The sequence below is a fragment of the Aythya ferina genome, assembly GCF_964211825.1.
Source record: "Aythya ferina genome assembly, chromosome: W".
Lineage (NCBI taxonomy): Eukaryota > Metazoa > Chordata > Aves > Anseriformes > Anatidae > Aythya > Aythya ferina.
In genome coordinates, this window is record NC_140313.1 from 13,941,738 (window position 1) to 13,969,659 (window position 27,922).

Here is a 27,922-nt window from a genome sequence, read left to right on the forward strand (position 1 = left end):
CACAGGTCTCTTCCCACCAGGTTTTGCTTATGCCAATAATGTCATAGCTCTAGGACTGGGCCAAGGCTTCTAGCTCCTCTTGCTTGTTCCTCATGCTGCGTGTGTTTCTGTAGAAACATTTCAGATGTGCTTCACTGTACCCAATGCTTTAGAGCAGACAAAAGGATCTCACTAGCATGCAGTCCTTCCAATTTTGGCATGCCATCCTATAGCTTATTGCTGACGGGCCCGTTTTTGTCCCTTTCCCCCCTCAAATCTAGTTTAAAGCCCTATCAATCAGCCATGCTAACTCCTGGGCAAAAATCATTTTTCGCCCTCTGAGAAACGTGCATCCTATCAGGTGGTAGCAGGCCTGGTGTTGTATAGACCATCCCTTGATTGAGCAACCCTAAATTCTGCTGATGCTATCAGCCTCGGAGCCACATATTGGTCAGCTGGGTCTGCCTATTCCTTTCAGTATTGTTCCCTGCTACTGGAAGGACAGAGGAAAATATTACACTTAAGCAGTTGCCCCAAGGCCCTGAAGTCCCTTTTGATTGCCCTTGGACTTCTGTTTGCTACTTCATTCCTGCCAGCATATAAAACCAATAAAAGGTAACAATCAGATGGCCATACCAGGTAAGCGACTTTTCTAGCAGTGTCTCTTACCTGGGCCTCAGGGAGGCAGTAGACTTCCCTATGGGTTGGGTTGGGTCGATATATTGGGCCCTGAGTTCCCCACAGAAAGGAGGAGGAGTCACCTATGACAATACCTCTTTTTTTTTCTTTTTTTTTTTTTTTTTCCTTGATGGAGCCTGTTGTGATATAGGGGATAGGGGCTGACTTGCCCTAGGCATCATCTCGAACCTTGTTAGACCTTCATCTACATCATTGTTTGTCTGTCAGTCATGTTCTAGAGCCTCATAATTGTATAAGAACACCCAAGGAGGTGAAGTAGGCAGGGAGGGGGGTTGCCTGCCACCCTGGGCAGAAACCTGCTTCTATTCCCTTCCTTCCCTGCCATCTCTTAGTTCCCCTCCTTTTGCCTGGTGGTGAGAGGGTAGGGAGGATCCTTTGTTTCTTGTGTTGTGGCTGGCCCACATGCCTGTCTCAGGGATGGTAAAGTATGATTCCACCAGTTGATCTTCTTCTCTGACTCCCTGCTGCTCTTCAGCCTGTCCACTTCCTCCCGAAGCTCTGTCACCAGGCTGAGCAGTTCTACCTGGGCATACATCCCCACATGTATACTCACTGCTGCCATCACTGATGGAAAACTTGGGCGTGCTCTGCAGTCTGAGACTGTCTGGCTGCATGTTGCCAGGGAAGCTCTGTTGGGGTAGCTGCATCAATTCCTGTGGCTGGAGAGGCCAGAGGGGGCGCAAAGGGTGTATGCTATGACTAGAGTTCCTTGCACACAGGTGTGGTAGTTTTATTCTGCTATGCAGCTGAACTCCACCACAACTGTTCTCTCGCTCCACTCCTCAAAGGAAAAGGGGGAGAAAATATGATGAAAAGGGTGCAAGGGTTGAGATAAGGACAGGGAGATCACTCAACAATTATCATCACAGGCAAAACAGACTCAGCATAGGGAGACTGATGTAATTTATTGCCTATCACTAGCAGGCCAGAACAGAGAGAAACTAAAAGCAAACTAAAACCCCCACCCCCCACCCTATCCACCCTCTTCTGTGTCCTTCCCCCAAGCAGCAACATGGGGAATGGAGGTTGTGGTCAGTCCATAATGCTTCACCTCTGTCACTCCTTCATGGTCACTCTTCCCCTGCCCCAACATGGGGTCCCTCCCATGGGATGTAGTCCTTCCCAAACTGATCCTATATGGGCTTCCCGCAGGCAGCAGCTCTTCAAGAACTGCTCCAATATGGGTTTGTATCACAGGATCCACCCTTCAGGAGCAAACTGCTCCAACGTGGGTCCTCCACAGGTGGAAGCTCCCACCAGATCACCCACTCCTGCACGGGCTCCTCTCCAAGGGCTACAGGTCTGGCCTGGAGCCTGCTCCTGAGGGGCTCTCCATGGGCCTCCTTCAGGTCAGGTTCACCTGCTCCACAATGGGCTCCTTCCACAGGCTGCAGTGTGGAGATCTGCTCCGTCATCATACACCATGGGCTGCAGGGGGACAACCTGCTTCACCATGGGCCTCTCCACAGGCCATAGGGGAACTTCTGCTCCAGTGCCTGGAGCACCTCCTCCCTCTCTTTCTTCACTGACCTTGGTGTTTGCAGGGCTGTTTCTCACTCCTTGCTCTCCCAGCTGCTGTTGCACAGCAGGATTTTTTTCTTCTTTCCTTTCTTAAATATGTTCTTACAGAGGCACAGCCAACATCTTTTATTGACTCGACTCTGGCCAACGGCTGGTCCTTTTCGGAGCTGTCTGGAACCGGCTCTTCTCTAATATGGGGCATCTTCTGGACTCTTCTCACAGAGGCCACTGCTGCAGCCCCCCTGCTACCAAGCCCTTGCTATGTAAACCCAAGACAGCAGGTTACAATCGCTGTTGGAAGTGGCAGTGACGGTGCCCTTCTGCACAAATTGCCCCACCACTCCCTAGCTGATGCACTACGCCCTGTTTGCCTCCCTTCTTAACCCTCCTCCTGGTTGATGGTTCTCCATTGGTGATGCTTTTGTACATGTGGGGCTGGCTGCCACTGCTCCTGGCCCTGTCTAAGCCTCATTAGAGGCCTTGCAGGAACTCCCCTGCATGCCATCATTCCTTGTTCTGCTGCAGAACTTGCCTGTACTGCAGCTGATCACCTTGGCGAGTGGTACTCAAGGTTGTACTCAAGTGTTTAGAATAGAATAGTTCAGTTGGAAGGGACCTTCCAAGATCATCTACTCCGATTGCTTGATCACTTCAGGGCTTACCAAGAGTTAAAGCATATTAATGAGGGCATTATCCAAATGTCTCGAATGCTGGCAGGCTTGGGGCATCAACTGTCTTGCTAGGAAGCCTGTTCCAGTTTTTGACCACCCTCACAGTCAAGTAAATTTTCCTCGAGTCCAGTCTGAACCTCCCCTGGCACAATTTTGTGCACTTCCCATATGTCCTGTCATTGTTTACTAGGGAAAAGAGACCAGCACCTCCCTCTCCACTTCCCCTTCTTAAGAAGTTGTAGAAAGCAATGGGGTCACCTCTTAGCCTTCTGTTCTTCAAACTAGACAACTCAAGCGTCCTCAGCCTCTCGTCATAGGACATGCCTTTGTCACAAAAGGAATTATTCACTTCACTTGTAAGAGAGAAGCAGCAATATATTTATTGATGAAAATAGTGATTTAGCAGAGAGATAAACTGTGGTTGAGACAGCAATTTAATAAAGCTCTAATGGTAAATGTGGCATTAACAAGATTCATGATGGCAAGGTCACTTGATTATTTACTGCATAGAGGACAGGGTTAGACAAAGTATCAGGGAGATCCTCACATTGAGTTACGAGGTTCAGAATGGAGTCCCTTTTGCCATACAAACTCTGAGGAGCCTAGATATGAGTGGATCATATCTCAATCCTAGACTTATCAGTTTATATGCACAATCGTTCCTTTATATCAGTTAAGATTACAAAGTTTCAGCGTGCTTAGCAAATTACTTGCAAAGTTTCAACAAGCTAGCTATTAGTCACTTACCGAGTATCTGTCCCAGGTAAGGAATCTCTTGACCTCGAGGAGTAACCTTGAGAGACATCCCTGCTAAAGGGGAAGATCTTGGCATACAGGTTGCTGCAGTACAGGAGAGCTTAGCAGGCTCTTGTCTGTCCCCTATTTATGGGCTAAGAAGATTGACTACTAGTCATATTTGCATACCAGCCATATTTGTTGCATGATCCATTAGTCCTTGGATTTATCTCCCCTGAATCTACCTTGAGCCAGGTTAGGCTGTCATGACCAGGAGCATTCATCACAATCGCCACTGATGGTTATCACCTGAGCAGGGTTACAGGTGAAGGGTCAGGTTTGGGGGGAGCAAGAAGAGTACACAGCCACAGGGACTTATTTCCAAAACAACCTCATAGACACCTAGGCCAAAGAGCATGTCCATGAGTGGGTAAATCACATCCCCCTATCATGCATCAGCATCCACAAGACTGTGATGGACTATTAAAGACTAGACTGAAGGCAATGGGTGCTGGGACATTCAAAATTGGGATGCACATTTGGCAAAGGCCACCTGGTTAGTCAACACTAGGGGATCTGCCAATTGAGCCAGACCTCCCCAGTCAAACCTGTTACATACTGTAGAAGGGGATAAAGTCCCTGTAGTGCACATAAAAATGCCAGCCATATTTGATTGGTGCATGGTCTGTTAGCCATTAGATCTATCTCCCCTGAATCTACCTTGAGCCTAGTTTAACTGTCATGACCAGATGCATTCAATATGGTTGTCACTGATGGTTATCGCCCAAGCAAGGTTACAGGTGAAGGGTCAGGTTAAGGGGGGCCAGGAGTACACTGCCACAGTTTTCCAGCCCTTTTACCAGCTTTGTAGCCCTCTGCTGGATGCTTTCAAGTACCTTAACATCCTTTTTATGTTGTGGAGCTCAGAACTATGCTCACTATTCAAGGTGAGACCACACCAACACTAAATATAGTGGGAGAATCACCTCTTTTGACTGGCTGGCTATGCTGTGTTTAATGCATCCCAAAATGTGGTTTGCCCTCCTGGCTGTCAGGGCATGCTGCTGACTCATGTTGAACCTATTGTCATCCACCACCCTGGATTCCTTTCTGCTGAGCTGCTCTCAAGCTACTCATCTTACAGACTATCAGTGTCTGGCATTACTTCATCCTTGATATAGAACTTGGCATTTAGCTTTGTTGAACTTCATGCTGTTGCCGATCGCCCAATGCTCCAATCTATCTAGATCCCTCTGCAAGGCCTCTCATCTCTTCAGGGTGTCAGCAGCACTTCCCAGTTTAGTATCATCAGCAAGCTTGCTGAGGATGCATTCCACTCCTGCACCCACATCATTGATAAAAACATTGAATAAGACTGGCCCAATTGTGCTCTGGGGAATGCCTCTAGTGACTGGCTACCAGTGTGGTGATTTTACCGTGCTAGGCAGCTGAACACCACAACTGCTCTCTCACTCCCCCTCCTTAGATGAGGAGGGGAAGAAGTAAAGGAAAGAACAACTCACGGGTTAAGGATAATTTAATTAAAGGGAAAAAATAATAATTATTATTATTAAGGAAAGATTATTATTAACTAAACAATTTAACTAAAGGGAAAAACAAGGGAAAGGTGAAAAGGGAGGGGGAAAGGGAAAAAAGAAAAAAAACAAACAAAACAACTAAAGGCTATATGGATGTGCAGAGGAAAGAAATTACTCTCTACTTCCCACAAATGAGCGATGCTTGACCACGTCCTTGAAGCAGGGCCTCAACGCACATAGCCGGTGTTCAGGAGGACAGATGTTTTCACAACAAGAGCCCACCCCTCCCCTCTTCTTCCTGTTTCCACCTTTTATTGCTGAGTGTGACATCATATGGTATGGAATATCCCTTTGGTTGGTTTAGGTCAGCTGCCCTGGTGATGATTCTTGCTCACCTTTTTGCCCACCCCCTAGGAGGGTTAGAGTGAGTCCTGATGCTGTGCCAGCACTGCTCAGCAGCAGACACAACACTGGTGTGATAACACTGCTGTTCCAGCTACAAGTGCAGAGCACAGCACGGTATGGGCTGCTGCAGGGAAAGTTAACATCCCAGCCAGACCCAGTACAACCAGCTAGATGTAACCCCATTCACTACAAGCCTTTGAGCTCTACCGTTCAGACGGTTCATCACCCAGTGTAGCATGAACTTGTTTATCTCATAATTGGACAGTTTGTTTAGAAGGATGCCATGAGGCTAAGTATGAAAGGCCTTAAAAATTCCAGAATGATTACGTCCAATGTTTTCCTTTCACCCACCAAGCAGGTGACCTTATCGTGGAAGGAGATCAAATTACTAAGGCAGGCCTTTCCCTTGATGAATCCATGAAGTCATTTACCTTGGATAACTTCTTAGATAAATATCTTGACAATGGAAGTTGGAGTTTAATGGTCTGTAAAGTCTACGTCATGGCAACACTAGATAAGCTTTCAAGAGAAACACTTCATCAACAGCTGAACTTGCATATGGTCCAAAATATTTTCTCTTTTGCTTTTTTTATTGCTGCAGTTCTGGAGAGCAGCCATCCAATTGAAACAATAGGAAAAACTGAGGTTCTTATTAGCCTGGTTTCCATAAGAGTTTATTTGAAACATCGGGCAGCTTATGCTGAGAGTGGCTATATCTGGGAATGTTGTCAGTTGTTGCACACTGGAACAGGCTCCCCAGGGAAGTGGTCACTGCACCGAGCCTGTCTGAATTTAAGAAGAGATTGGACTGTGCACTTAGTCACATGGTCTGAACTTTTGGGTAGACCTGTGCGGTGTCAAGAGTTGGACTTGATGATCCTTAAGGGTCCCTTCCAACTCAGGATATTCTATGATTCTACGATTCTATGATTAATAAATATCTTGAAGCGATACAACAGGAAACTTAGCTTTTGTTGGTACATTTACTGGATTGGCAGAAGGGGGCAGGGTCTGTTTTGTATATGAAACCTGATGGCAGAAAATTTAATACTTGGTGTGTGCAAGTAATGGTGTAGATATTTGCTTGAAATTAAGAATGTGTTCTATAGATAAAATATTACTACTTAGGTTTTGTAGCCTAATTAAATGTAGTAGCAAAAACAGGGTCAGCTGTGAAGGACCTGAGAACTTCTCAACTTCTGTGCTTTATGTATCTTACGCTTTTAACCTACTTTTATATAAGAGTTTGTTTAAAAATCAAATTATGAACTAATCCATATATTACACATCTTTACCTATTCACGTAGGCAGAGCTTGAAATGTCTGAGTACGTGTAGAAATTCCTTAATATTGTCCTTTTTATTTTAAAGGTTGTTAAAGGAGATGGGCTGGCAGGAAGAGAGTGAAAATGATGAAACATGTGCTCCACTAACAGAGGATGAGATGAGGGAATTCCAAGCCATTAGTGAACAGGTAACGTTAAGTTGATGTTCCATTATGAACTTGCAAGTGGCTACCCTAAATACCTACCTTTTAAGGAGGATCCCCAATAATTTTGATAGTTAAGGGTGATGCCATTTCAGTACCCTGTTTCTTTCCTCTCCTTGCCTTCCTTGTCCTTTCAGAAAAACAGCTGGTTAAAAAAGATATGGGAAGCAGTACTTATTTTAGATGAGGTCTATTCTCAAAATATCAAAGAAAGAAGAGAGGATGGATTCTAATTAGTTTCAGCATTGCTGGTTACAGAATTGCACAGGCCTTCTAGCTCCTCAACTCAGCCTGAGGAAAGGGAATTTTCTTTCAAGGTCTTTATGCAGCTTCCTTGGCTTCCTTCACTGTAAATCGAGGAACATATAATTCACTAGTAACAGAGTCTGAGCACACAATCTACAACTGATTTTTTATTTTTTGAAGTAGTAGACTGCTGGCTTGGGTTTATGTGGCAAGGTTTTGGTAGCAGGGGGGCTGCAGGGGTGACTTCAGTTAGAAGAATCCAGAAGCTGCGCCATGTTAGATAAGAGCCAGTTCCAGCCAGCTCCAAAAGGGACTTGATGCTGGCCAGAGCCAAGACAATAAATTATGTTGTTTATGCCTCTGTAAGAGCATATTTAAGAAGAGGAAAATAACTGCTGTGCAACAGCAGCTGGGAGAGCAAAGAGTGAGAAACAACCCTGCAAACACCAAGGTCAATGAAGAAGTAGGGGGAGGAGCTGCTCCAAGAGCTGGAGCAGAAGTTCCCCTGACGTCTGTGGAGAGGACCAGGGTGGAGCAGGTTGTCCCCCATGGTGTACAACAGCAGAGCAGATTTCTACACTGCAGTCTGTGGAGGAGCCCATGGTTGAGCAGCAGGTGAAGCTGATCTGAAGGAAGCTGCGGCCTGTGGAGAACCCCTGCTGGAGCAGGCTCCGTGCTGGACCTGTTGCCTGTGAAGAGGAGCCCATTCAGGAGCAGGTGACCTGGCAGGAGCTGCTGCCCGTGAGAGACCCGTGTTGGAGCAGTTTGCTTCTGAAGGATGGAGCTGTGATACAGACCCATATTAGAGCAGTTCTGGAAGAGCTGCTGCCTGTGGAAGCCCACGAAGGATCAGTTTGGGAAGGACTTTATCCTGTGGGAGGGACCCCATGCTGGAGCAGGGGAAGAGTGACCATGAATGAATAGCAGAAACAAAGTGTTATGGACTGACCACAACCCCCATTCCCCAGCACTGCTTGGGGGGAGGATGTTGAAGAAGGTAGATGGGGGGAAGGTGTTTTTAGTTTGATTTTAGTTTCTCTCTGTTCTGGCCTGCTAGTGATAGGCAATAAATTATATCAGTCTCCCTATGCTGAGTCTGTTTTGCCTGTGATGATAATTGTTGAGTGATCTCCCTGTCCTTATCTCAACCCTTGAGCCCTTTGCATTGTATCTTCTTCCCCTTTCCCTTTGAGGAAGGGGAGTGAGAGAGCCATTGTGGTGAAGTTCAGCTTCCCAGCTGAGTAAAACCACCACAACTGCAGAAAAATGGACTGCATCATGAGAGAGACCACTCTGAGAGTCACTGGGGTTAAATGTCTGAGGAAGTAGATGGGAAGAGAGTAAACTCTTGTTCACTTAGCTTAGTATGATTGGAAGCTCTTGGATGCAGGTGGCTGGTTCAGAAGTGAAGGCTCTCAGGTGAATTTTCATTTGTGTGTATATAAAACACATAGTGCTGTGGATCTAATGTAGCCCATAAATGAAGACAGAGAATGTTGAAATGCAACAGGTTGTTGTGTTTTTCTCTCTCTAAATAAATCTGTTTGTTTGTTTGTTTTTTCAGTTACAAAAAAATGGCCTTCGGAAAAATGGCATTTTGAAAAATGGCCTTATCTGTGATTTTAAATTTAGCCCCTGGAAAAACAGCACTTTCCAACCTGCTCTGGAGAATGATGATTCTGAGACAAGCAGCAGTGATACATCAGATGATGATGATGTGTGAAGATTTCTGTAACATCTGTAGATGCTCATTTTGTTCTCATGAAAATATGGGGATGTATTGTTTAAAACAAATCTTAATTTATGTTGTAACATGCCTCATTAGAGGAAGATTGATGGGACTTCTCTCTGAAGAAAGCAAGGAACGTTGTGTTGGGTGTGTTGAACATTGCTATAATTTCTTTGTAAACAAATGTTTTAGAATGAGGACTTAGGTTGACCCAGCATTGACTTTCTTCCTCACTGCAGCATTTCTGACTAGCAATGTGACAATGTAACAAATCAGACTCTCTCATTTAATAATAAAAGCAAAAAGAATTGCAATATCTTGCAAAGCTTCTGTCTTAGTGTCCAAGTATAGACTTGAAAAAAAAAAAAAAGCAGCTTAACACAGTTTTGCTTGTCATTTCTTTCTTACAATGGAAATCCTCAAATCCACTTTGTATGCAAAAAGGGCAATGTAGAGTGCTGTCTAAAATGAGCGAAGTACACTAAAACTCTTTTCCTTAATTTATCTGTTCTACTTCTTCCACACATAATTGTTCTTTAGCTATTGTAGTGTAGTCATTGTTATTAATGACAAAAAGACCTGATGTTACGGTTCCAAATTTCTAGAAGTAACCTTTAAATTGAAAGCTTTATGGGTTATTGCAAGACCCAATATGCCACAGTGAACACATTCTTTTGGGAAAATAAGTACTTTGAATTTACTTTTCACCGGCAGAAAAATAATTAAACTGACTGGATTTGTCCACTACATTGAAAATAAACTGATTTACAGAGTATTGTCTCAGTGCATAGCATTAACGGTATTGTTTTTAAATCTAGTAAGTTTTGTTTGCATTTATATTAAATGTACTCTGGCAGGAGTCATTGCATTTCAGAATGACATAAAGATATTTTTATCACCAGTTCTTGCTTTGTAGCAGCAGAAGTATATCTATGCAATAAGCATCTGTTTTGATTATATATTTTCCACAAGGTTGTGTAAACTATGTAGCATTAATCCATGAGCACAACTGCTCTCAGTGATGTCACATACACTTATAGTACAGCTTATATAGACATTCCTCGTCAAGATATTTTTGAATTGCACTACTTTTTATAGTAAGTAATTCACAATTTTAAACTCTAAAGCAAAAATATCAAGATTAGCTTTTGTCCATGTTTAACTTTTTTAGGAAAAACCTTTTTAAATAAGGTGATATCTAACAATTTTGGGCCAAAGATGTAGCGTGTTTTTCTTTTTCCTTTTTATTAGTTTAAATAAGGGGGGTTATTCAATACATCTTTTTTTTTTTCATTTCTTTCTTTGAACAAACATTCAAATGTTGGTGTAGTTTATTTTGGCACAATGTTTTCAAATATGCCATTTTGTTGTCTAAATTTTAGAGGATAAAAATGTTTGTTTTTTTGAAGAGAAAACTGCTGTATCAGTAATGAAGTCTTTCCTAATTGTATGCCTTAAACATGTGTGGAATAATTGCCTGAGGTGACTTGGAAATTAAACTGATATTCACATTTTAAAGAAAAGGTTTTGAAAGGACTGAAGAAGCTTCCAGGGTGGAGTGTAGCTGCACTACATAGGAGTTCCCTAAGCCTTCAATCTTAGATGTTAATCACACTGGGGGAACTTGGTGTGCTGACTCTAAGAGGAACAGTACAGAGTGTGGAGCGGAGTGGAGACACCGAAGCTAGGCTCTGTGATAAGATGGGAACTTGATTGTTCTTGTACAGACCAAAACTGATAAACTTCACATTTGCTACCCTGAGCCAACGGCCTGTCATGTTTTTGACAAAATGCTGTACTGCAGTGAACTTTTCTCATTATAATATTATAATACCAAAACACACCTCCATCCCAAAAACTACCCATCTCCAAGGTGTGACCACCCCTCACCGAGCATGCACTCTGGATTTCTCTGAAACTATACTTTTAAACACAAGTGAGAAAACTTTGCAGCAATTGTAACCAAGATATGTATGACTAGAGTCACTCAAGCTCCACCTAAAAGATAGAAAATAATATAAATTGGCTTAAGAGAGAAAGGTTGTTAGGGAAGATACCATTGTGAAGGATACCTTCTGACTCCTGGGATCAGTTGACGGGCTGAGTCTCTCTTCCTCCCCCATTGGGACGCCTTTGGGTAAGATTTGAACGCTTGGTTATACCAAGTGCCTCCCTGGGAAACTTATAAATCTCTATAGAGTCGCTTTATACTTTTTAACATGTTTATAGCCAGGCTGTGTTACTCATACTTTTGGTATTGATTCAAAGATCGAAGCCGAAATTCCTTTAAGTGGTATATTCTTTATTGCAGCGCTGGATGCACGGGGGATCTCTCCACCTATCGTGCATACCCAAAGCGGAAAGCAGTCTTGAATTTATACAATCAATCTATCAATATTCTACAAGCGCCTATACATATTCATTACCTATCCCCGCCTTCCCTCGCTTCTCATGCTAATTAGCCTTTTGGCACCTTGCGCCTGCGCAGAGCCTTCCAAGAATTGTGGGCAGGGGTCTTTGGGAGGAAGACCCCAAGTCTTCCTCACAGTGTACTTTTCACCTTTGGTCAGGAATCTGCTGAATTGGCATGTTTCTTAATTGCAAGAGCTGGTTGTTGCTAATTCTTCCGTTTGTTGTATCTTTATAATGAATTCCAATGTCCAGTTTTGAGATTTATAGTCCTTACGTTTGTTTCTCTGTCTGTCTGCCGCTTCCTTATCATGAGTTCCAGTGTCTTGTTTCGAGATATACAGTCCATGTCTGGGGATTGTCCTTGCCTCCCCAATGCGTTTTATTGTGTTCTGTAAGAGCTATGGGCCATGTCAAACTAGAGGGTATTACTATGTGGTTATCTTTTAAATATACTCATCCATCTGGTTTCATTTTACCTTTCAAATCTTCAATTAATTTTAAGTCTTCTTTTGTATAATTTGTATATAGTTTGGATTTTACCGTCTGGTATCAAAGACAATGCCTTCACCTCAGTTATTTCAGCTGCCTGCTTAGCCTCTGCCAATCGATTTCCAATTTCAAAATCGGTGTTCCCCTTTTGGTGTCCCTGACAATGCATGATAGCTACCTTTTCTGGTTGTTTTACAGCCTCTAACAATTTTAAAATTTCTTCAGCATACTTTGTGTTTTCACTGAGCGGTCAGCAATCCATGTTCTTTCCAAATTGCTCCATGAGCATGTACCACGCCGAATGTATATTTAGAATCTGTCCAAATATTTACCCTTTTTCCTGCTGCCAGTTCCAATGCTCTCGTGAGAGCAACTATCTCCGCCTTTTGAGCTGATGTTTCAGGGGGTAAAGGCTTAGACTCGATTACCTGCTGAGTAGTTGTTATAGCATATCCAGCTTTACGTTGTCTTTGCATAACAAAACTGCTCCCATCCGTGAACCAAGTTTCTTCCGCATCTTCCATGGGCTCCTCCTTAAGGTCTGGTCGGCTGGAATACACAGTCTCTATAGTTTCTAAACAATCGTGAATCACAGGTTGTGCCGGAGCATCACTAAGAAAAGAGGCTAGATTCACAATATTAGTTATCACAATTTCCACGTTGTCCTGTTCTACCAATATTGCTTGATATTTCAAAATCATCAATTCTTGTTTAAGTTGTTTAAAGACTTTTTGTGCTTCTCCAGTCCAGACTAACTTTGACTGGTTAATCTTTATCAATTCACATAGAGGCTTTACCAATAGTCCATAATTATAAATCCAAAGGCGACACCAACCTGTCATTCCTAAAAAGGTTTGTAGCTCCTTTACCATTTGAGGTTCTGGAGTCTGGCAAATGACTTCCTTATGTTCAGTTCCTAGTTCTCGTTGTCCTTCCGAAATTTCAAATCCCAGATAGGTCACACTTTGTTGAGCCAGCTGGACTTTCTGTCAAGAGACTTGATATCCATTTAAACCCAGAAAATTGAGACGACTTATAGTCCATTGAATACAACTCCCTTTAGTCTCGGTAGCTATTAAGAGATCATCTACACATTGTAACAAAGCACCTTCAGTGTCCGGAGGCATCCATGTTTTGAGTTCCTTGCTAATTGGTTTCCAAAAATAGTGGGGCTATTCTTGAATCCTTGAGGTAGTAATGTCCACGTAAGCTGCATCTTTCTGCCTGAATCGGGATTTTCCCATTCAAAGGCGAATAGGTTTTGGCTTTCTGTGGCTAAGCCTAGGCAGAAGAAGGCATCTTTTAAATCCAGTACGGTAAACCAGACTTGACTATTCTTTAATTTAGTCAGCAAAGTATAAGGGTTTGCCACTACTGGATGTATATCCTCAGTGATTTTATTTATGGCCCTCAGATCCTGAACTAGCCTATAGCTTTTTCATCTGCCTTTTTAATTGGCAATATGGGTGCATTGTATTCTGATTCGCATTCAATCAATAATCTATACTGTAAAAATTTATTAATTATCTCTTTAATTCCTTTCCTATCTTCTATCCTCAAAGGATATTACTTAACCTTAACGGGTTTCTCTCCTGGCTTTAATTTAATAATTATTAAGGTCACATTTTTAGCTCTTTCAGGGGTTTCAGTAGCCCAAACTCCTGGACATACTTGATCTGTGATCTCTAAAGGTATTTCACTTTTAGGGTCAGTTTGTATTAGTGCCAAGCTTAACACATTTGTTAGTTGTTCTTCTCCTATACTTAATTCCATTTTCCCTTTTTCAAAGACAATTTCTGCTCCTACTTGCTCTAATAAATCTCTACCTAAGAGTGCCCATGAGGAGCTAGGCATATATAAAAATCTGTGTATGCCCCATTGTTTCCCTAACTTGTACTTCAAAGGTTCACAAAAATAAGCCTTTTCGGTTACACCTTGTCCTGGTTTCAGTTAGAACAGAGTTAATTTTCTTCCTAGTAGCTGGTAGAATGCTATGTTTTGGCTTAGGATGAGAAGAGTGCTGATAACACCCCGATGTTTTAATTGTTAAAGAGCAGTGCTTATACCAAGCCAAGGACATCTCAGCCTTTTGCCCTGTCCTGCCAACAGGCAGGCTGGGGGTGCAGTAAGAGCTGGGAGGGGACAGACCCAGGACAGGTGACCCAAACTAGCCAAAGGGGTATTCCATACCATCTGACGTCAGGCTAAACAATATATAGGGGTGGCTAGCCGGGGGGAGGGGGCCGGACTGCTCGGGGTTAAGCTGGGCATCGGTCAGTGGGTGGTGAGGAATTGCATTGTGCATCACTTGTTTGTACACATTATTAGTAGTGGTACTATTATCATCATTGTATTATTATTATTATTATTTTGTCTTATTAAACTGTCTTTATCTCAACTCACAGGCTCCACTTTCCATTTCTCTCCCCCGTCCCAGAGAGGGAGGGGGAGGGGGAGCAAACAGCTGCGTGGTTTTTAGCTGCCGGCCGGGTTAAACCACAACACACCTTTTACCCTAACATAATAATTCTGTGAAGGCATTAATGCTTGATTTAGAATTGAATACGTTGCCCCATATCAATAAGAAATTTCACTTCCATTCCTCCCCTAGCTTCATTATAACCAGTGGAGGATCCGCTAGGGTAGATTCCCCAGGTCCCCATTATTCCTGTTGAAATCAGGGGTCAATTACCCTAGGAAAAGGCTAGTCAATTTGTCCTCCGAAGCCAGGTCCAAACCGTTTTGTTTTATTTATTTATTTATTTATTTTCATTACATTTCAGAGTTGGTCTAAAAATTCCATAGGGGTTTCTTTTAGACCTTGTTGGAAGCATATTCTCAATTCCCAATTCATCCAGGTTTTAGTATTTACTTAACCGTTCATAATTTTCAGGATGATTTGGGTCTTAGCGGGGGTCGGTCAGGGGAATGCAATTGTCCACAGTTCCCTGAGCGGTCCCATCGGCAATCTGAGCTCGCACATGAACTCAGGTTGTTTTAAGAGTTAGCTGCTTTTCTGTTTCTGTGACAACTCTCTCGGACCCATCATGGTCCCTTTGCCCTAAAGGGCTAACACCCGTGATTTTAAGATCTCTGCCTCGGGCAGAGGCAGAACTATTAACATTCCTACATCCTCTTTCCCTGCTCATTCAACTTCAAACACCTTTAACACTTTCAACAACCCTTTTAACACTTCCTTTATCTTTCTCCAGCCTGTACTTCTCTAATGCCATCATCAAAGGCTCAGTCAGGGGCCAACTTAATTCTGTACCTTTTCCCACCAAGATGCTGAAACATCAGTATACAACATTTCATCCTGTTCTGCTTCTCCAAAAACAACACTAACTGTAGCAAAATATTATAGTTTAAAGTTCCATTTAGGGGCCACTTTTCTCCACATTCCAGCTTATAAAGTGGCCACCACTGATTACGATATTTTATCAATGTTTTCCTGTTCACACTTCCACCGGCAGATCCTCCAATATCCTTCCAGTGACTTAAAACACATCCTAACACACTTTTCTTTAAAATTTCACTGCTTGTTTGCCCCCCCATTTTCCAGTTTACACTTTCAGAATACACGTTACTTACAAAAGCGTATCACAAAACGTATCACTCACAAAAATACGGGCACGCAATATCTTTCAGTAGCGATGTCACAAAACTACTATTACCAGCAATATTGCCAAAATCACAATAACAATAGTCAGAGTCAAATTCCACGTGCGATAAGTCAGAAAACCGAACTGTGTAACACCATAACGATATCTTTCTTATAACAATGCCACGAACCTACTATTACCACCAGGAAAATAGCCAAAATCGCAGTAACAATAACCAGAGTTAAATACCATACTCCATGAGTCAGAAAACCGAAATAGACAACACAATTCCAGATGGACCTTAAAGCGAGCTCCTTCCTTAAGGTCCCCAAACATATACTTATGGTGCTAACCACAAAGTATATACCAAACACTGCCTCGCAGAAGATCACCTTCTGACTTACAGACAGTTCCAGATGACCGGTCTACCAGAAAACCAAACCAGAATAAAGAATATACTCACTTACAATGATGGGGTCCTTGTCTGCCTCCGCAGTGATCCAGTGAGTCGAGGAGTCCCTCCGGGAAATCCCGGGGGTACCCTAGGGAGTCCTGTTCCCAGCGGGTCCTGCGGTCCGGCAGAGAGGTTGTCCCATCTGGGGTGCCAGATTGATTCAAAGATCGAAGCCGAAATTCCTTTAAGTGGTATATTCTTTATTGCAGCGCTGGATGCACGGGGGATCTCTCCACCTATCGTGCATACCCAAAGCGGAAAGCAGTCTTGAATTTATACAATCAATCTATCAATATTCTACAAGCGCCTATACATATTCATTACCTATCCCCGCCTTCCCTCGCTTCTCATGCTAATTAGCCTTTTGGCACCTTGCGCCTGCGCAGAGCCTTCCAAGAATTGTGGGCAGGGGTCTTTGGGACGTGGGCAGGGGTCTTTGGGAGGAAGACCCCAAGTCTTCCTCACAGTGTACTTTTCACCTTTGGTCAGGAATCTGCTGAATTGGCATGTTTCTTAATTGCAAGAGCTGGTTGTTGCTAATTCTTCCGTTTGTTGTATCTTTATAATGAATTCCAATGTCCAGTTTTGAGATTTATAGTCCTTACGTTTGTTTCTCTGTCTGTCTGCCGCTTCCTTATCATGAGTTCCAGTGTCTTGTTTCAAGATATACAGTCCATGTCTGGGGATTGTCCTTGCCTCCCCAATGCCTCCCCAATGCCTCCTTAATCAGTATTTGTATGTGCTTTGCAGACAGTGAATTTATCACCGGCAATCCAAAGAACCTGTGTACCGTTTGCTTTAATAAATTGCACTCACCTTTAATGCAACAGAGAAATTGGTGTATTTGGCAGGATTGCCATGGATAAACTGCAAACATACAAATGTCCCCCTTCCCAGGCTGGGAAGGAGTGGGCTCAAAAATTTTAGAAATATGGAGAGACAGTGGTAGAACGGATTAAGCAGTGTCAGGTTATGCAAAAGATTGGAGTGAAAAAAGGTGAAGGTGTAATTTGTGCAGTATTAGGAGTCTGTTTGTCTTACACTCAGCAAGAAGCTAAGGAAATTTCTGCTCCCAAACTAGTTTCTGATGTGGAATATACAACTTTAAAATGGGAAAATGTGGTGTTAAAGTCATCATTAGCCTTTGAAAGGGAGACAGGAAGAACATTAGGAATCAGTTGCTAAACTTTTGAATGAGAATAGTCATCTTAAACAATTGCTGGAAAGGTTTAATCATTTCTTAGATAAAATGCAACCTGCTCCAGTTAAGCAGGTTCGTAGATTAACGCATAGTGCAGACCCTGAAAGTACCATGCCAGGAGAGCATAACTGCTCCTTAACTGCATGAGCTGCATACTGGGCAGGTGGTATAGATCCTCAGGAGAGGGGAAACACTAGAAATTAGAGCCACAGGCTATTCCAACCTGGCTGTAGCAGTACAGAAAGCAGCCTGCATACAGGTGATATATGAAAGATTTGAATTTAGGAAATCCCCAGTGTTAGCCCTTATCGACCCAGCTCAATTAACCCCTCTCATCCGTGGACTCCCTGATTGTTTTAAGATGTTTGTAGCAAATACCCAGGATTGCATACAAGCTGTTCATAGGGAAGGTGATTGTGGTTGTAGACAAAATCTGCACTCTCCCATTCCCACCTGGAGTGAATTTGCACAAGACAGATAAGTATGGACGCTGAATGGGCTGAATTAGTTCATCCAGTATTAAGTCCCCAGATCACTCCTGGCGAGTTCACCAAATCCACACTCAAAACCCCAAATACCCCAAATTCAAAGAGAGGTTCAAACCTAATAAGGAACAGGGTGAGTTGTGGTGTAAGGCCCTAGATTTGGGTGTACCCTGACCAATCTTGCTTGGCATCTCTATGGAGGTTCTCCATACATTAGTCCAATCTCTGGGTAAGGAAAATATTCCAGCTGGGGAGAATTGCCTAACTGGAAAACTCCCAACCCATAAGGAAAGTACACCTTCTGCACCGAGCCCAATTGATGAGGCAGAAGCTAACCAAAAAAACTCCTATCTCCGGGGAGGGCAGTGAGCCACCCTGCTTGGCAGGTATTAGCAATTCAATGGCTCTGTTGAATACTCTGACCCTACCATTGCCCTTCCCACTGGACCCCGAAAAATACTGCTAAACTTTCTCATTGACACTGGGGCCCAAATGTCAGTAATTACCCATGAGACAGCACAAACCCTGGGTATAAGACCTGGTTGACACATGGTTGAAATCACAGGAATCGACAGTGTGAAGAAAGAATGTCCCACCACAAAAATTTCACTCTGGCTGCCAGAGGTATGAAAATTAACCAGGGCAGAAGTATTAGTTGGTGCTGCATATACTAATATTTTAGGATTTGACATACTGGGTAGATGAATGTGGAAACTCCCAGATGGGATGGTGTGGAGTTTCACGACACATCAAAGGAATTCAGGCACAGTGAGATTGTCTGTTACAAACATTTATACCCTTACCCCCCTCTAAAATCACTAATGTTTGGCAATATCCATTGCCAGCAGCAGCACTTATGGGGATTGACAGTGTGGTAACAGAATTGGAAGAAAGAGGCATTATTAAAAGGACTCATTCACCTTACAGTTCACTGGTGTGGCTGGTAAAGAAACCAACCGGGCAATGGTGTTTTACCATGGATTACAGACAGTTAAATGCTAATACCATACCTTTGACTGCCACAGTTCCAAACATGGCAGAAATAGTGACATTGATACAAGGTGCTGCCCATTCTTAGATGGCTGCACCAAAATGAAAGTCTGTGCATCTAGCAATACAATCACCCCAAGCATTATACTAAACCAGGAGAATATCCTACAGGATTTCACACTGGACAACCTGTGCTGGTAAAAATGCCTCAGACTGGAACAGTAGCAATGGTACCAACTATCCCCAAAAAACTCTACGCATGGCAAGCCAAAGATTGTTCAGGAAAAGTACACCGGATTAGCACTCAGTGGATTTCACCCTCTTTTTAACCCTGCCGGTTGAATACAACCAAGCATATTTTCTTTCCTTTTGTGTTCACAGGAATCCTGAGTGAACTGCATGTAGACAGTTGGAGAATGAAAAATCAGCAGTTTGAATTGATAAAACTATACTTTACCCTGACCTTAATGCAATCCCCTTTGGTTCATAGCCAAAAAGACACAGAATGGCCACGATCCCAAGTCCACGTTAAATACACTGGAATTAAGGGAACACGTGCCGTCAGGGAAAACTTAAACTTGGCTACTGTGGTTGTGCATGGAGCTGAGGTGTTTCACCATGACATGTCATAATGACCCTTGGAACAATGCATTGTCACGATATAGTGCAAGTGTTGGAAAACTGCAAAACAAAAGAACTTAAATCTCTCAACTCTAGCTATACAAGGAGATGAAGTGTTTTCAAAAGATGAGTGGAGTTGGAATGACTCTCTTCGGATGGCTGAACTTCAAGCCATTTCAGGACAGACAATACAAATCAGTTGCCTAATAACTAATGCGTCTACTTACAATAGGCTGACTGAAATTAAGATGATTTATTGTTGAGGTTTAACCCAGCTGGCAGCTAAGCTCCACACAGCTGTTCATTCACCCTCCCCCCACCCCCTTGTGGGACAGGAGAAAATCAGGAAAAAAAAGTGAAAGCTTATGGGATTAGATAAAGACACTTTATTAGGATAGAAAAGAAAGGATAATAATAATAATAATAATAATAATAATAATAATAATAATAATAATAATAATAATAATAATAGTGTGTACAAATCAAGTGATACACAATGCAATTGCTCACCACCAGCTGACAAGCCTATCCTCAAGCAGCAGATCCATCCCTCCCCACCCCAGCCAGCCCCCCATATTAATTGTTCAGCATGACGTCAGATGGGATGGAATACCCCTTTGGCTAGTTTGGGTCACCTGTCCTGGGTCTGTCCCCTCCCAGCTCCTGCTGCACCCCCAGCCTGCCTGCTGGCAGGACAGAGTGAGAAGCTGAAAAGTCCTTGGCTTAGTGTAAGCACTGCTCTGCAACAATTAAAACACCTGTGTGTTATCAACATTATTCTCATCCTAAATCCCAAACACAGCACCATGCCAGCTACTAGGAGGAAAATTGACTCTCTCCTAGCCAAAACCAGGACAATAGCCACCCCTTATTCCATACCATTTATGTCATGCTTAGGTCCCACACTTCCCAATACATTCCAATTAGTCACCACCTTCATATATGTATATAAAATGTCCACTGAGCTTGTGGAGTCTGTGACTGACTTTGGGCTCTATCTGTCCCAGCAGTCTTTCAGGGCAGAAGGGATGATGTGTGATGTTGGATCATCACATGCTAAAGCTCGTTCTGGTTCCATCACACCACTGTGCTTGTCCAATTCTATCAAAATTCATTCATCATTATCTGCATGGCTGTTACTGTGATACCATTAATGGGACATTGACATGTAGCAATCAAGGTAGTGATGACATACAGCATTATAAAATAATTAACATAATACAATTCAACTCGTGGGCTATTCCCACCCAACATCAGATCCCCTTGAGGTACACATCGGACCTCTCCATTCCTCCCCCATAACGAAGATGCTTTAACCACTTGGCTTGCTTGATTGCAGCATGTTTCACAATCATGAATAACTTGCGCAATAGCAGTCATGGTCAGGTTTGCCCATTGATCCTAAGCCCATCTGTATGTTGCAGCTCTTCCTTGATGGCCTGAGGTGTCATGGGCCCATCGAACCATAAATAATTCACCCTTATGTTGCCAGTCCAGGTCCACCTGAGCCACTTCAATCTTAGCAGCCTGATCCACCTGCTGGTTTTTCTGATGTTCTTCAGTATCCCGATTCTTGGGCATGTGAGCATCTATGTGGCATACCTTTACAGCCAGGTTCTCTACCCGATCAGCTATATCTTGCCACAATGCAGCAGCCCAGATGGGTTTGCCTTTGCACTGCCAGTTGCTCTGTTTCCATTGCTGTAACCACCCTCACAGGGCATTTGCTACCATCCATGAATCAGTGTAGAGATGGAGAACTGTCTACTTTTCTCATTCAGCAATATCTAAAGCCAGCTGAATGGCCTTCACTTCTGCAAACTGACTCGATTCACCTTCTCCCTCAGCAGCTTCTGCAGCTCGTCGCATAGGACTCCATACAGCAGCCTTCCACCTCCGACATTTTAACAGAATCACAGAACTGTAGGGGTTGGAAGGGACCTCAAGAGATCATTGAGTCCAACCAACCCTGCCAAAGCAGGTTCCCTAGTGCAGGTTGCCCAGGTAGGAGTCCAGACATGTCTCGAATATCTCCAGAGAAGGAGACTCCACAACCTTCCTGGGCAGCCAGTTCCAGTGCTCCGTCACCCTCACTGTGAAGAAGTTCTTTCGCTTGTTGGTGCGGAACTTACTGTGATCCATTTTGTGGCTATTGCCCCTTCCCCTGTCCCCACAAACCTCTGAAAAGAGGTTGGCCAAATCCCTTTGTCTCCCACACTTAAGGTATTTGTAAATATTAATAAAATCCCCTCTCAGTCTTCTCTTCTCAAGGCTGAACAGACCCAGGTCACTCTTGTCCCCTGTGCTGTGGGGTCAGTCCTTGGGATGCAGTCCTTGGTGAACTGATCCAGCGTGGGCTTCCCACAGGCAGCAGCTCTTCCAGAACTGCTCCAGATATGGGTCCGTACCATGGGGTCCATCCCTCAGGAGCAAACTGCTCCAACCTGGGTCCCACATGGGCAGCAGCTCCTGCCAGGTCACCTGCTCCTCTCCATATGGCTCCTCTCCACGGGCTACAGGTCTGTCCCGGAATCTGCTCCAGCAGGAGTATTCCACAGGCCACAGCCTCTGTCGGTGCAGGTCCACCTGCTCCACCATAGTTTCCTCCACGGGCTGCAGGGGGACAGCCTGCTCCACTGTGGTCCTCACCATAGGCCGCAGGGGACTTCTGCTCCGGTGCCTGGAGCACCTCTCCTTCTTCACTGACCTGGGCGCCTGCAAGGCAGTTCCTCACTCTTCTCACTCTCTCAGCTGCTGTGAGGCACAGCGTTTTTTTCCCTATCTTAAATATGCTCTCACAGAGGCACAAAAAACCATCACTTATTGGCTCGGCTCTGGTCAGCAGCGGGGCCCTTACCAAACATGGATCCTTCTCACAGAAGCCACTCCTATGGCCCCAAGCTCAGATCCTCTGTATCCCCGACTACAAAACCCCAGGGGCCGACCTTGCGTTTCCCAGGACTCTTTCTGCCAGAGGCTCCAGGTGGGGGCATTCTCCCTGGCTGCAGTGTAGAGCACATTCTTTACAACTGGTCCTGTTCAAACTGGCCCAAGGGCTACTGCATGAACTATTTCCTGCTTGATTTGTTCAAAGGCTTGTCGTTGTTCAGGGCCCCATTCAAAATCATTCTTCTTACGGGTTACTTGGTAGAGCGGGTTTACAATCAGACTGTAATTTGGCATGCGCATTCTCAAAAACCCCACAACACCTAGGAAAGTCTGTGTTTCTTTTTTGTTAGTTGGTGGAGACATAGCTGTTATTTTGTTGATCACATCCATTGGGATCTGACGACGTCCATCTTGCCATTTTATTCCTAAAAACTGGATCTCTCGTGCAGGTCCTTTGACTTTATTTTGCTTTATGGCAAAACCGGCTTTCAGAAGGATTTGGACTATTTTCTTCCCTTTCTCGAAAACTTCCTCTGCTGTATCACCCCACACAATAATGTCATCGATGTACTGCAGGTGTTCAGGAGCTTCCCCCTGCTCCAGCGCAGACTGGATCAGTCCATGGCAAATGGTAGGGCTGTGTTTCCACCCCTGGGGCAGCCGATTCCAGGTGTATTGGACGCCCCTCCAAGTGAAAGCAAACTGTGGCCTGCACTCTGCTGCTAGAGGGATGGAGAAAAATGCATTAGCGATATCAGTTGTGGCATCCCACTTGGCTGCCTTTGATTCTGGTTTGTACTGGAGTTCTAGCATGTCCGGCACTGCAGCACTCGGTGGTGTGACTTCGTTCAGGCCACGATAGTCCACTGTTAGTCTCCACTCACCATTAGACTTTTGCACTGGCCATAGGGGACTATTAAAAGGTGAATGAGTCTCGGTTGGTGCGATATTGCTGCCGGTGCACAGTTGTGGTAGCGATTGGCACTTGCTGTTCTTTGACCCTCAGCAACCCCACAACAGAAGGGTCCTCTGAGAGACCGGGGAAGGTAGGCAATTGTTTAATGCCCTCTGTCTCTAAGGCAGCTATGCCAAAAGCCCACCAGAACTCTTTTGGGTCCTTGAAATATCCTCTTCTAAGATAGTCTATGCCAAGGATACATGGAGCATCCGGGCCAGTCACAATACGGTGCTTTTGCCACTCATTCCCAGTCAGACTCACTTCAGCCTCCAATACAGTCAACTGCTGAGATCCCCCTGTCACTCCACAAATACAGATGGGCTCTGGCCCTTTATAGCTCGATGGCATTACAGTACATTGTGCACCGGTGTCTACTAAAGCCTTATACTTCTGTGCGTCTGACGTGCCAGGCCATTGAATCCACACAGTCCAATAAACTCGATTGTCCCTTTCCTCCCCCCGGCTGGAGGCAGGGCCCCTGGTCAGAACCTTAATTTCTTTGTCTGAAGGACTGCTTGCTGGAAGTTGGAGCAGCATGCTTGTGGTGGTTTTACTGTGCTAGGCAGCTGAACACCACAACCGCTCTCTCACTCCCCCTCTGTAGAAGAGGAAGGGAAGAAGGAATGGAAAGAACAACTCACGGGTTGAGATAAAGATAATTTAACTAAAAGGTAAAAAAATATTAAGGAAAGATTATTATTAATTAAACAATTGGCTTAAAGGGAAAAAAGGGAAAGGGGAAAAGGGAGGGGGAAAGGGAAAAACAAAACAAAACAAGTATAGGCTATGTGGAAGTGCAGAGGAAAGAAATTACTCTCTACTTCCCACAAATGAGCGATGCTTGACCACGTCCTTGAAGCAGGGCCTCAACGCACATAGCCGGTGTTCGGGAGGACAGACGTTTTCACCATGAGAGCTCACCCCTCCCCTCTTCTTCCTCTTTCCACCTTTTATTGCTGAGTGTGACATCATATGGTATGGAATATCCCTTTGGTTGGTTTAGGTGCTTTTGGTTTTATATGTTCAACTTGGAGGTTTGAGTCCGCTCCTGGGGAACTGAAATGCAAGCTAAGGAAGAACTAATATTCTGTCAACGAGGGTCTGCATGAATTAAGGATGCCAAATAAAGGGGACAAGCCTGAAGGGAGGAAAGGGAGAAGGCAAGACCGGGGCAGGACCCTCCACTGCGGTATGTATGGTCTACCGAGGGAGGCAACCCCTATGGGTATTGACTGCCGAGTGAGAGGGCCTTGACCGGACTTCTCCCACACTAAGGTCAGGTTGTCCTGAGAAAATAACATAAGAACCTCTTTTTTTTTAAACCTATATAAAATTGTGATTCGTTTTCCAGGAGCTGGATCACCCTGATAGGCTGAACGGTAACACAAGCCTCAATCGATCCTGAAAGCAGGCCCAACCCCTTGATTGAAGGCGTTTGCCTATTATGATCCAGCTATGTGGGCAGAAGACAGATCCTGGGGCTATAGGACCCCAATATATATACTTAATAGAATAATTAGGTTACTAGCTGTAATAGAAATAGTTATAAATAAAGCCGGAGATGCACTTGGATTAATTGCAAAGCAAAATACCAAGATGAGAACTGCTTTGTATCAAAATAGCTTAGCTTTGGATTATTTACTAGCACAAGAAGGAGAAGTCTGTGGAAAATTTAACTTTAGTAATTGCTGTTTAAAGATTGATGATGAGGGTGTTTCTTCCTAGTAGCTGGTAGAATGCTGTCCTGGTTTCAGTTAGAACAGAATTAATTTTCTTCCTAGTAGCTGGTGGAATGCTGTGTTTTGGCTTAGGATGAGAAGAGTGCTGATAACACCCCGATGTTTTAATTGTTGCAGAGCAGTGCTTATACCAAGCCAAGGACATTTCAGCCTTTTTGCTCTGTCCTGCCAACAGGCAGGCTGGGGGTGCAGTAAGAGCTGGGAGGGGACAGACCCAGGACAGGTGACCCAAACTAGCCAAAGGGGTATTCCATACCATCTGACGTCATGCTGAACAATATATAGGGGTGGCTAGCCGGGGGGAGGGGGCCGGACTGCTCGGGGTTAGGCTGGGCATCGGTCAGCAGGTGGTGAGCAATTGCATTGTGCATCACTTGTTTGTACATATTATTATTACTTTCCTATTATCACCATTGTATTATTATTATTATTATTATTGTTATTATTATTTTTGTTATTATTATTTTCCTGTCTTATTAAACTGTCTTTATCTCAACTCACGGGCTTCACTTTCCATTTCTCTCCCCCGTCCCAGAGAGGGAGGGGGGAGGGTGAGCGAACAGCTGTGTGGTGTTTAGCTGCCGGCCGGGTTAAACCACGACAGTCTTTTTGGCGCCCAACGTGGGGCTCGAAAGGTTGAGATAATGGCAGATCTGACCAGAGTGTGTTAAAGTAAAATTGGTGTAAGTATTAGACCTGCTTAATAGTCACTTGTCATAATGCTGATTGCTTTAATCTCAACTCTGCTGCGCCTGTTTTCCAAATTGAGTATTATAGTGCATTATTTTCCGTATTTGCTCTCTGTCATGTTGTTTATCCTCTCCGGGCCCTGGTTTCAGATCATTATGGTACTGAGTGTTGTAGCAATGGCTTATGAGACGATGAGATATCTGGTCATGACTCTAACTTGGTATTTGTACTCAGTAACATCGTCGACTCTGTACTTTGGAAACTGTATCTTGGAAACTATTAGCAATTATACCTATTGTTTTTTTCCATTAGGGAGTCAATCTGTGGAGGGGAAAGGGGAAGATATTTTTTCTTACTTGATTACTCTCCCTTTCTCCTTCACCACCCCTGTATCCTCCTGGATCACTCTCCCTTCCTCCTTCACCACCCTCTTATCCTGCGAGCTTGTTACAATAGCTCTCCAAGATATTGAATATCCTTGGGATACTCAGACCAGCATGGTCTTGTTGTTCTGCCTCCTGAATGCACTTCAGATTCTGCTTAAAGTTAAACAACTACTTAGGAAGCTCATCCGGAGATCTGCCCGGAGGCAGTATAGTTGTGGGTGGCAGGGAGTATGGGAGGATATGGGCAGGCATCTAGAGCAGTTGGCACCCCCGGTGTTTTGGAAATTCACCCCTGAACAACTGCAAAATCCTCAAAAACTGGCAGAATGCTTGAAAAAAAGGTGTCATGATTCTGGCAGTTCCAAAGTGACACAAATCATTGTAACATGCTGGGGCCTGGCTCATGCCTATCGAGCTGCCATTGATACTGCTATCAACTTAGTGACAGACCCTGCGGCCACTCCAAGCCCTGTGACAGATCCAAGGGCCACTGTGACCCCTACGGTGGACTCTGCAGCCGCTCCAGTCCCAGCTCCTGCAGCCGCTCCAGTTCCAGCTCCTGCAGCCGCTCCAGTTCCAGCTCCTGCATCTGCTCCAGTTCCAGCTCCTACAACTGCTCAGGTTCCAGCTCCTGCCGCTACTCCAGTCCCAGCTCCTGCAACTGCTCCAACTCCAGTTCCTGCAGCCGCTCCAGCTCCGGGAGGGGGGGGCTGGACTGCTCGGGGTTAGGCTGGGCATCGGTCAGCGGGTGGTGAGCAATTGCATTGTGCATCACTTGTTTGTACACATTATTAGTAGTAGTACTATTATCACTATTATCACTATTATTATTATTATTATTATTATTATTATTATTATTATTATTATTCTTTTCCTGTCTTATTAAACTGTCTTTATCTCAACTCACGGGCTTCACTTTCCATTTCTCTCCCCCGTCCCAGAGAGGGAGGGGGGAGGGTGAGCGAACAGCTGTGTGGTGTTTAGCTGCCGGTCGGGTTAAACCATGACAATAGCATAAGCAAGCACATAGATAGATTTAACAGAACGATGCTACAATATATGTTAAACTGGGTATGCTTTCTTGCATTGTCTTTACTGCATTTCTGCTACCACCCTGAAGGGCAGTCTTTCTCAGATGGAACACTAGGATTACACCACCAGATTCACACAGACCACTGAATCATTAAGACAATTAGATCTCTTATTTGAATATCTCACAGAATCACACAGAATCACACACAGAATTCCTAGGTTGGAAGAGACCTCAAGATCATCGAGTCCAACCTCTGACCTAACACTAACCAGTCCTCCACTAAACCATATCACTAAGCTCTACATCTAAATGTCTTTTAAAGACCTCCAGGGATGGTGACTCCACCACTTCCCTGGGCAGCTTGTTCCAATGCCTAACAACCCTTTCGGTAAAGAAGTTCTTCCTAACATCCAACCTAAAACTCCCCTGGTGCAACTTTAGCCCATTCCCCCTCGTCCTGTCACTAGGCACGTGGGAGAACAGACCAACCCCCACCTCGCTACAGCCTCCTTTAAGGCACCTGTAGAGAGCGATAAAGTCGCCCCTGAGCCTCCTCTTCTCCAGGCTGAACAAGCCCATCTCCCTCAGCCGCTCCTCCTAAGGCTTGTTTTCCAGACCCCTCACCAGCTTCGTTGCCCTTCTCTGGGCTCGCTCGAGCACCTCGATGTCCTTCTTGTAGCGAGGGGCCCAAAACTGAACACAGTACTCGAGGTGAGGCCTCACTAGAGCTGAGTACAGGGGGACAATCAGTTCCCTAGAACTGCTGGCAACGCTGCTTCTTATACAAGCCAGGATGTTGTTGGCCTTCTTGGCCACCTGAGCACACTGCTGGCTCATATTCAGCCGACTATCCACCAATACTTCCAGGTCCTTCTCCGCCAGGCAGCTTTCCACCCACTCATCTCCCAGCCTGTAGCTCTGCTTGGGGTTGTTGCGCCCCAGGTGCAGGACCCGGCACTTGG

At 44.4% G+C, this 27,922-nt stretch overlaps 1 protein-coding gene and 2 pseudogenes across 23 annotated transcripts in view; 2 read left to right on the plus strand and 1 right to left on the minus strand.

The window, feature by feature from the left end:
* The window catches only part of LOC311426305 (vasculin-like), a 65,792-nt gene extending 56,467 nt beyond the window's left edge, over positions 1-9,325 (plus strand). For 20 of the 21 annotated variants that reach the window (XM_084502659.1, XM_084502677.1, XM_084502669.1 and 17 more), the window contains 2 exons: positions 6,919-7,021; positions 8,847-9,325. In XM_084502659.1, the coding sequence (XP_084358785.1) occupies positions 6,919-7,021; positions 8,847-9,005 (262 nt within the window). In that variant the 3' untranslated portion in view covers positions 9,006-9,325. Of the gene's footprint in view, positions 1-6,918; positions 7,022-8,846 lie in introns of those variants that run through there. The other variant, XM_084502667.1, reaches the window with a different exon arrangement.
* The window catches only part of LOC311426497 (mitogen-activated protein kinase kinase kinase 1-like), a 286,004-nt pseudogene that overhangs the window by 168,306 nt on the left and 89,776 nt on the right, over positions 1-27,922 (plus strand). The gene's annotated exons all lie outside the window — the stretch shown is intronic.
* Positions 1-27,922, minus strand: part of LOC311426261 (mitogen-activated protein kinase kinase kinase 1-like) — a 67,988-nt pseudogene that overhangs the window by 11,659 nt on the left and 28,407 nt on the right. The gene's annotated exons all lie outside the window — the stretch shown is intronic.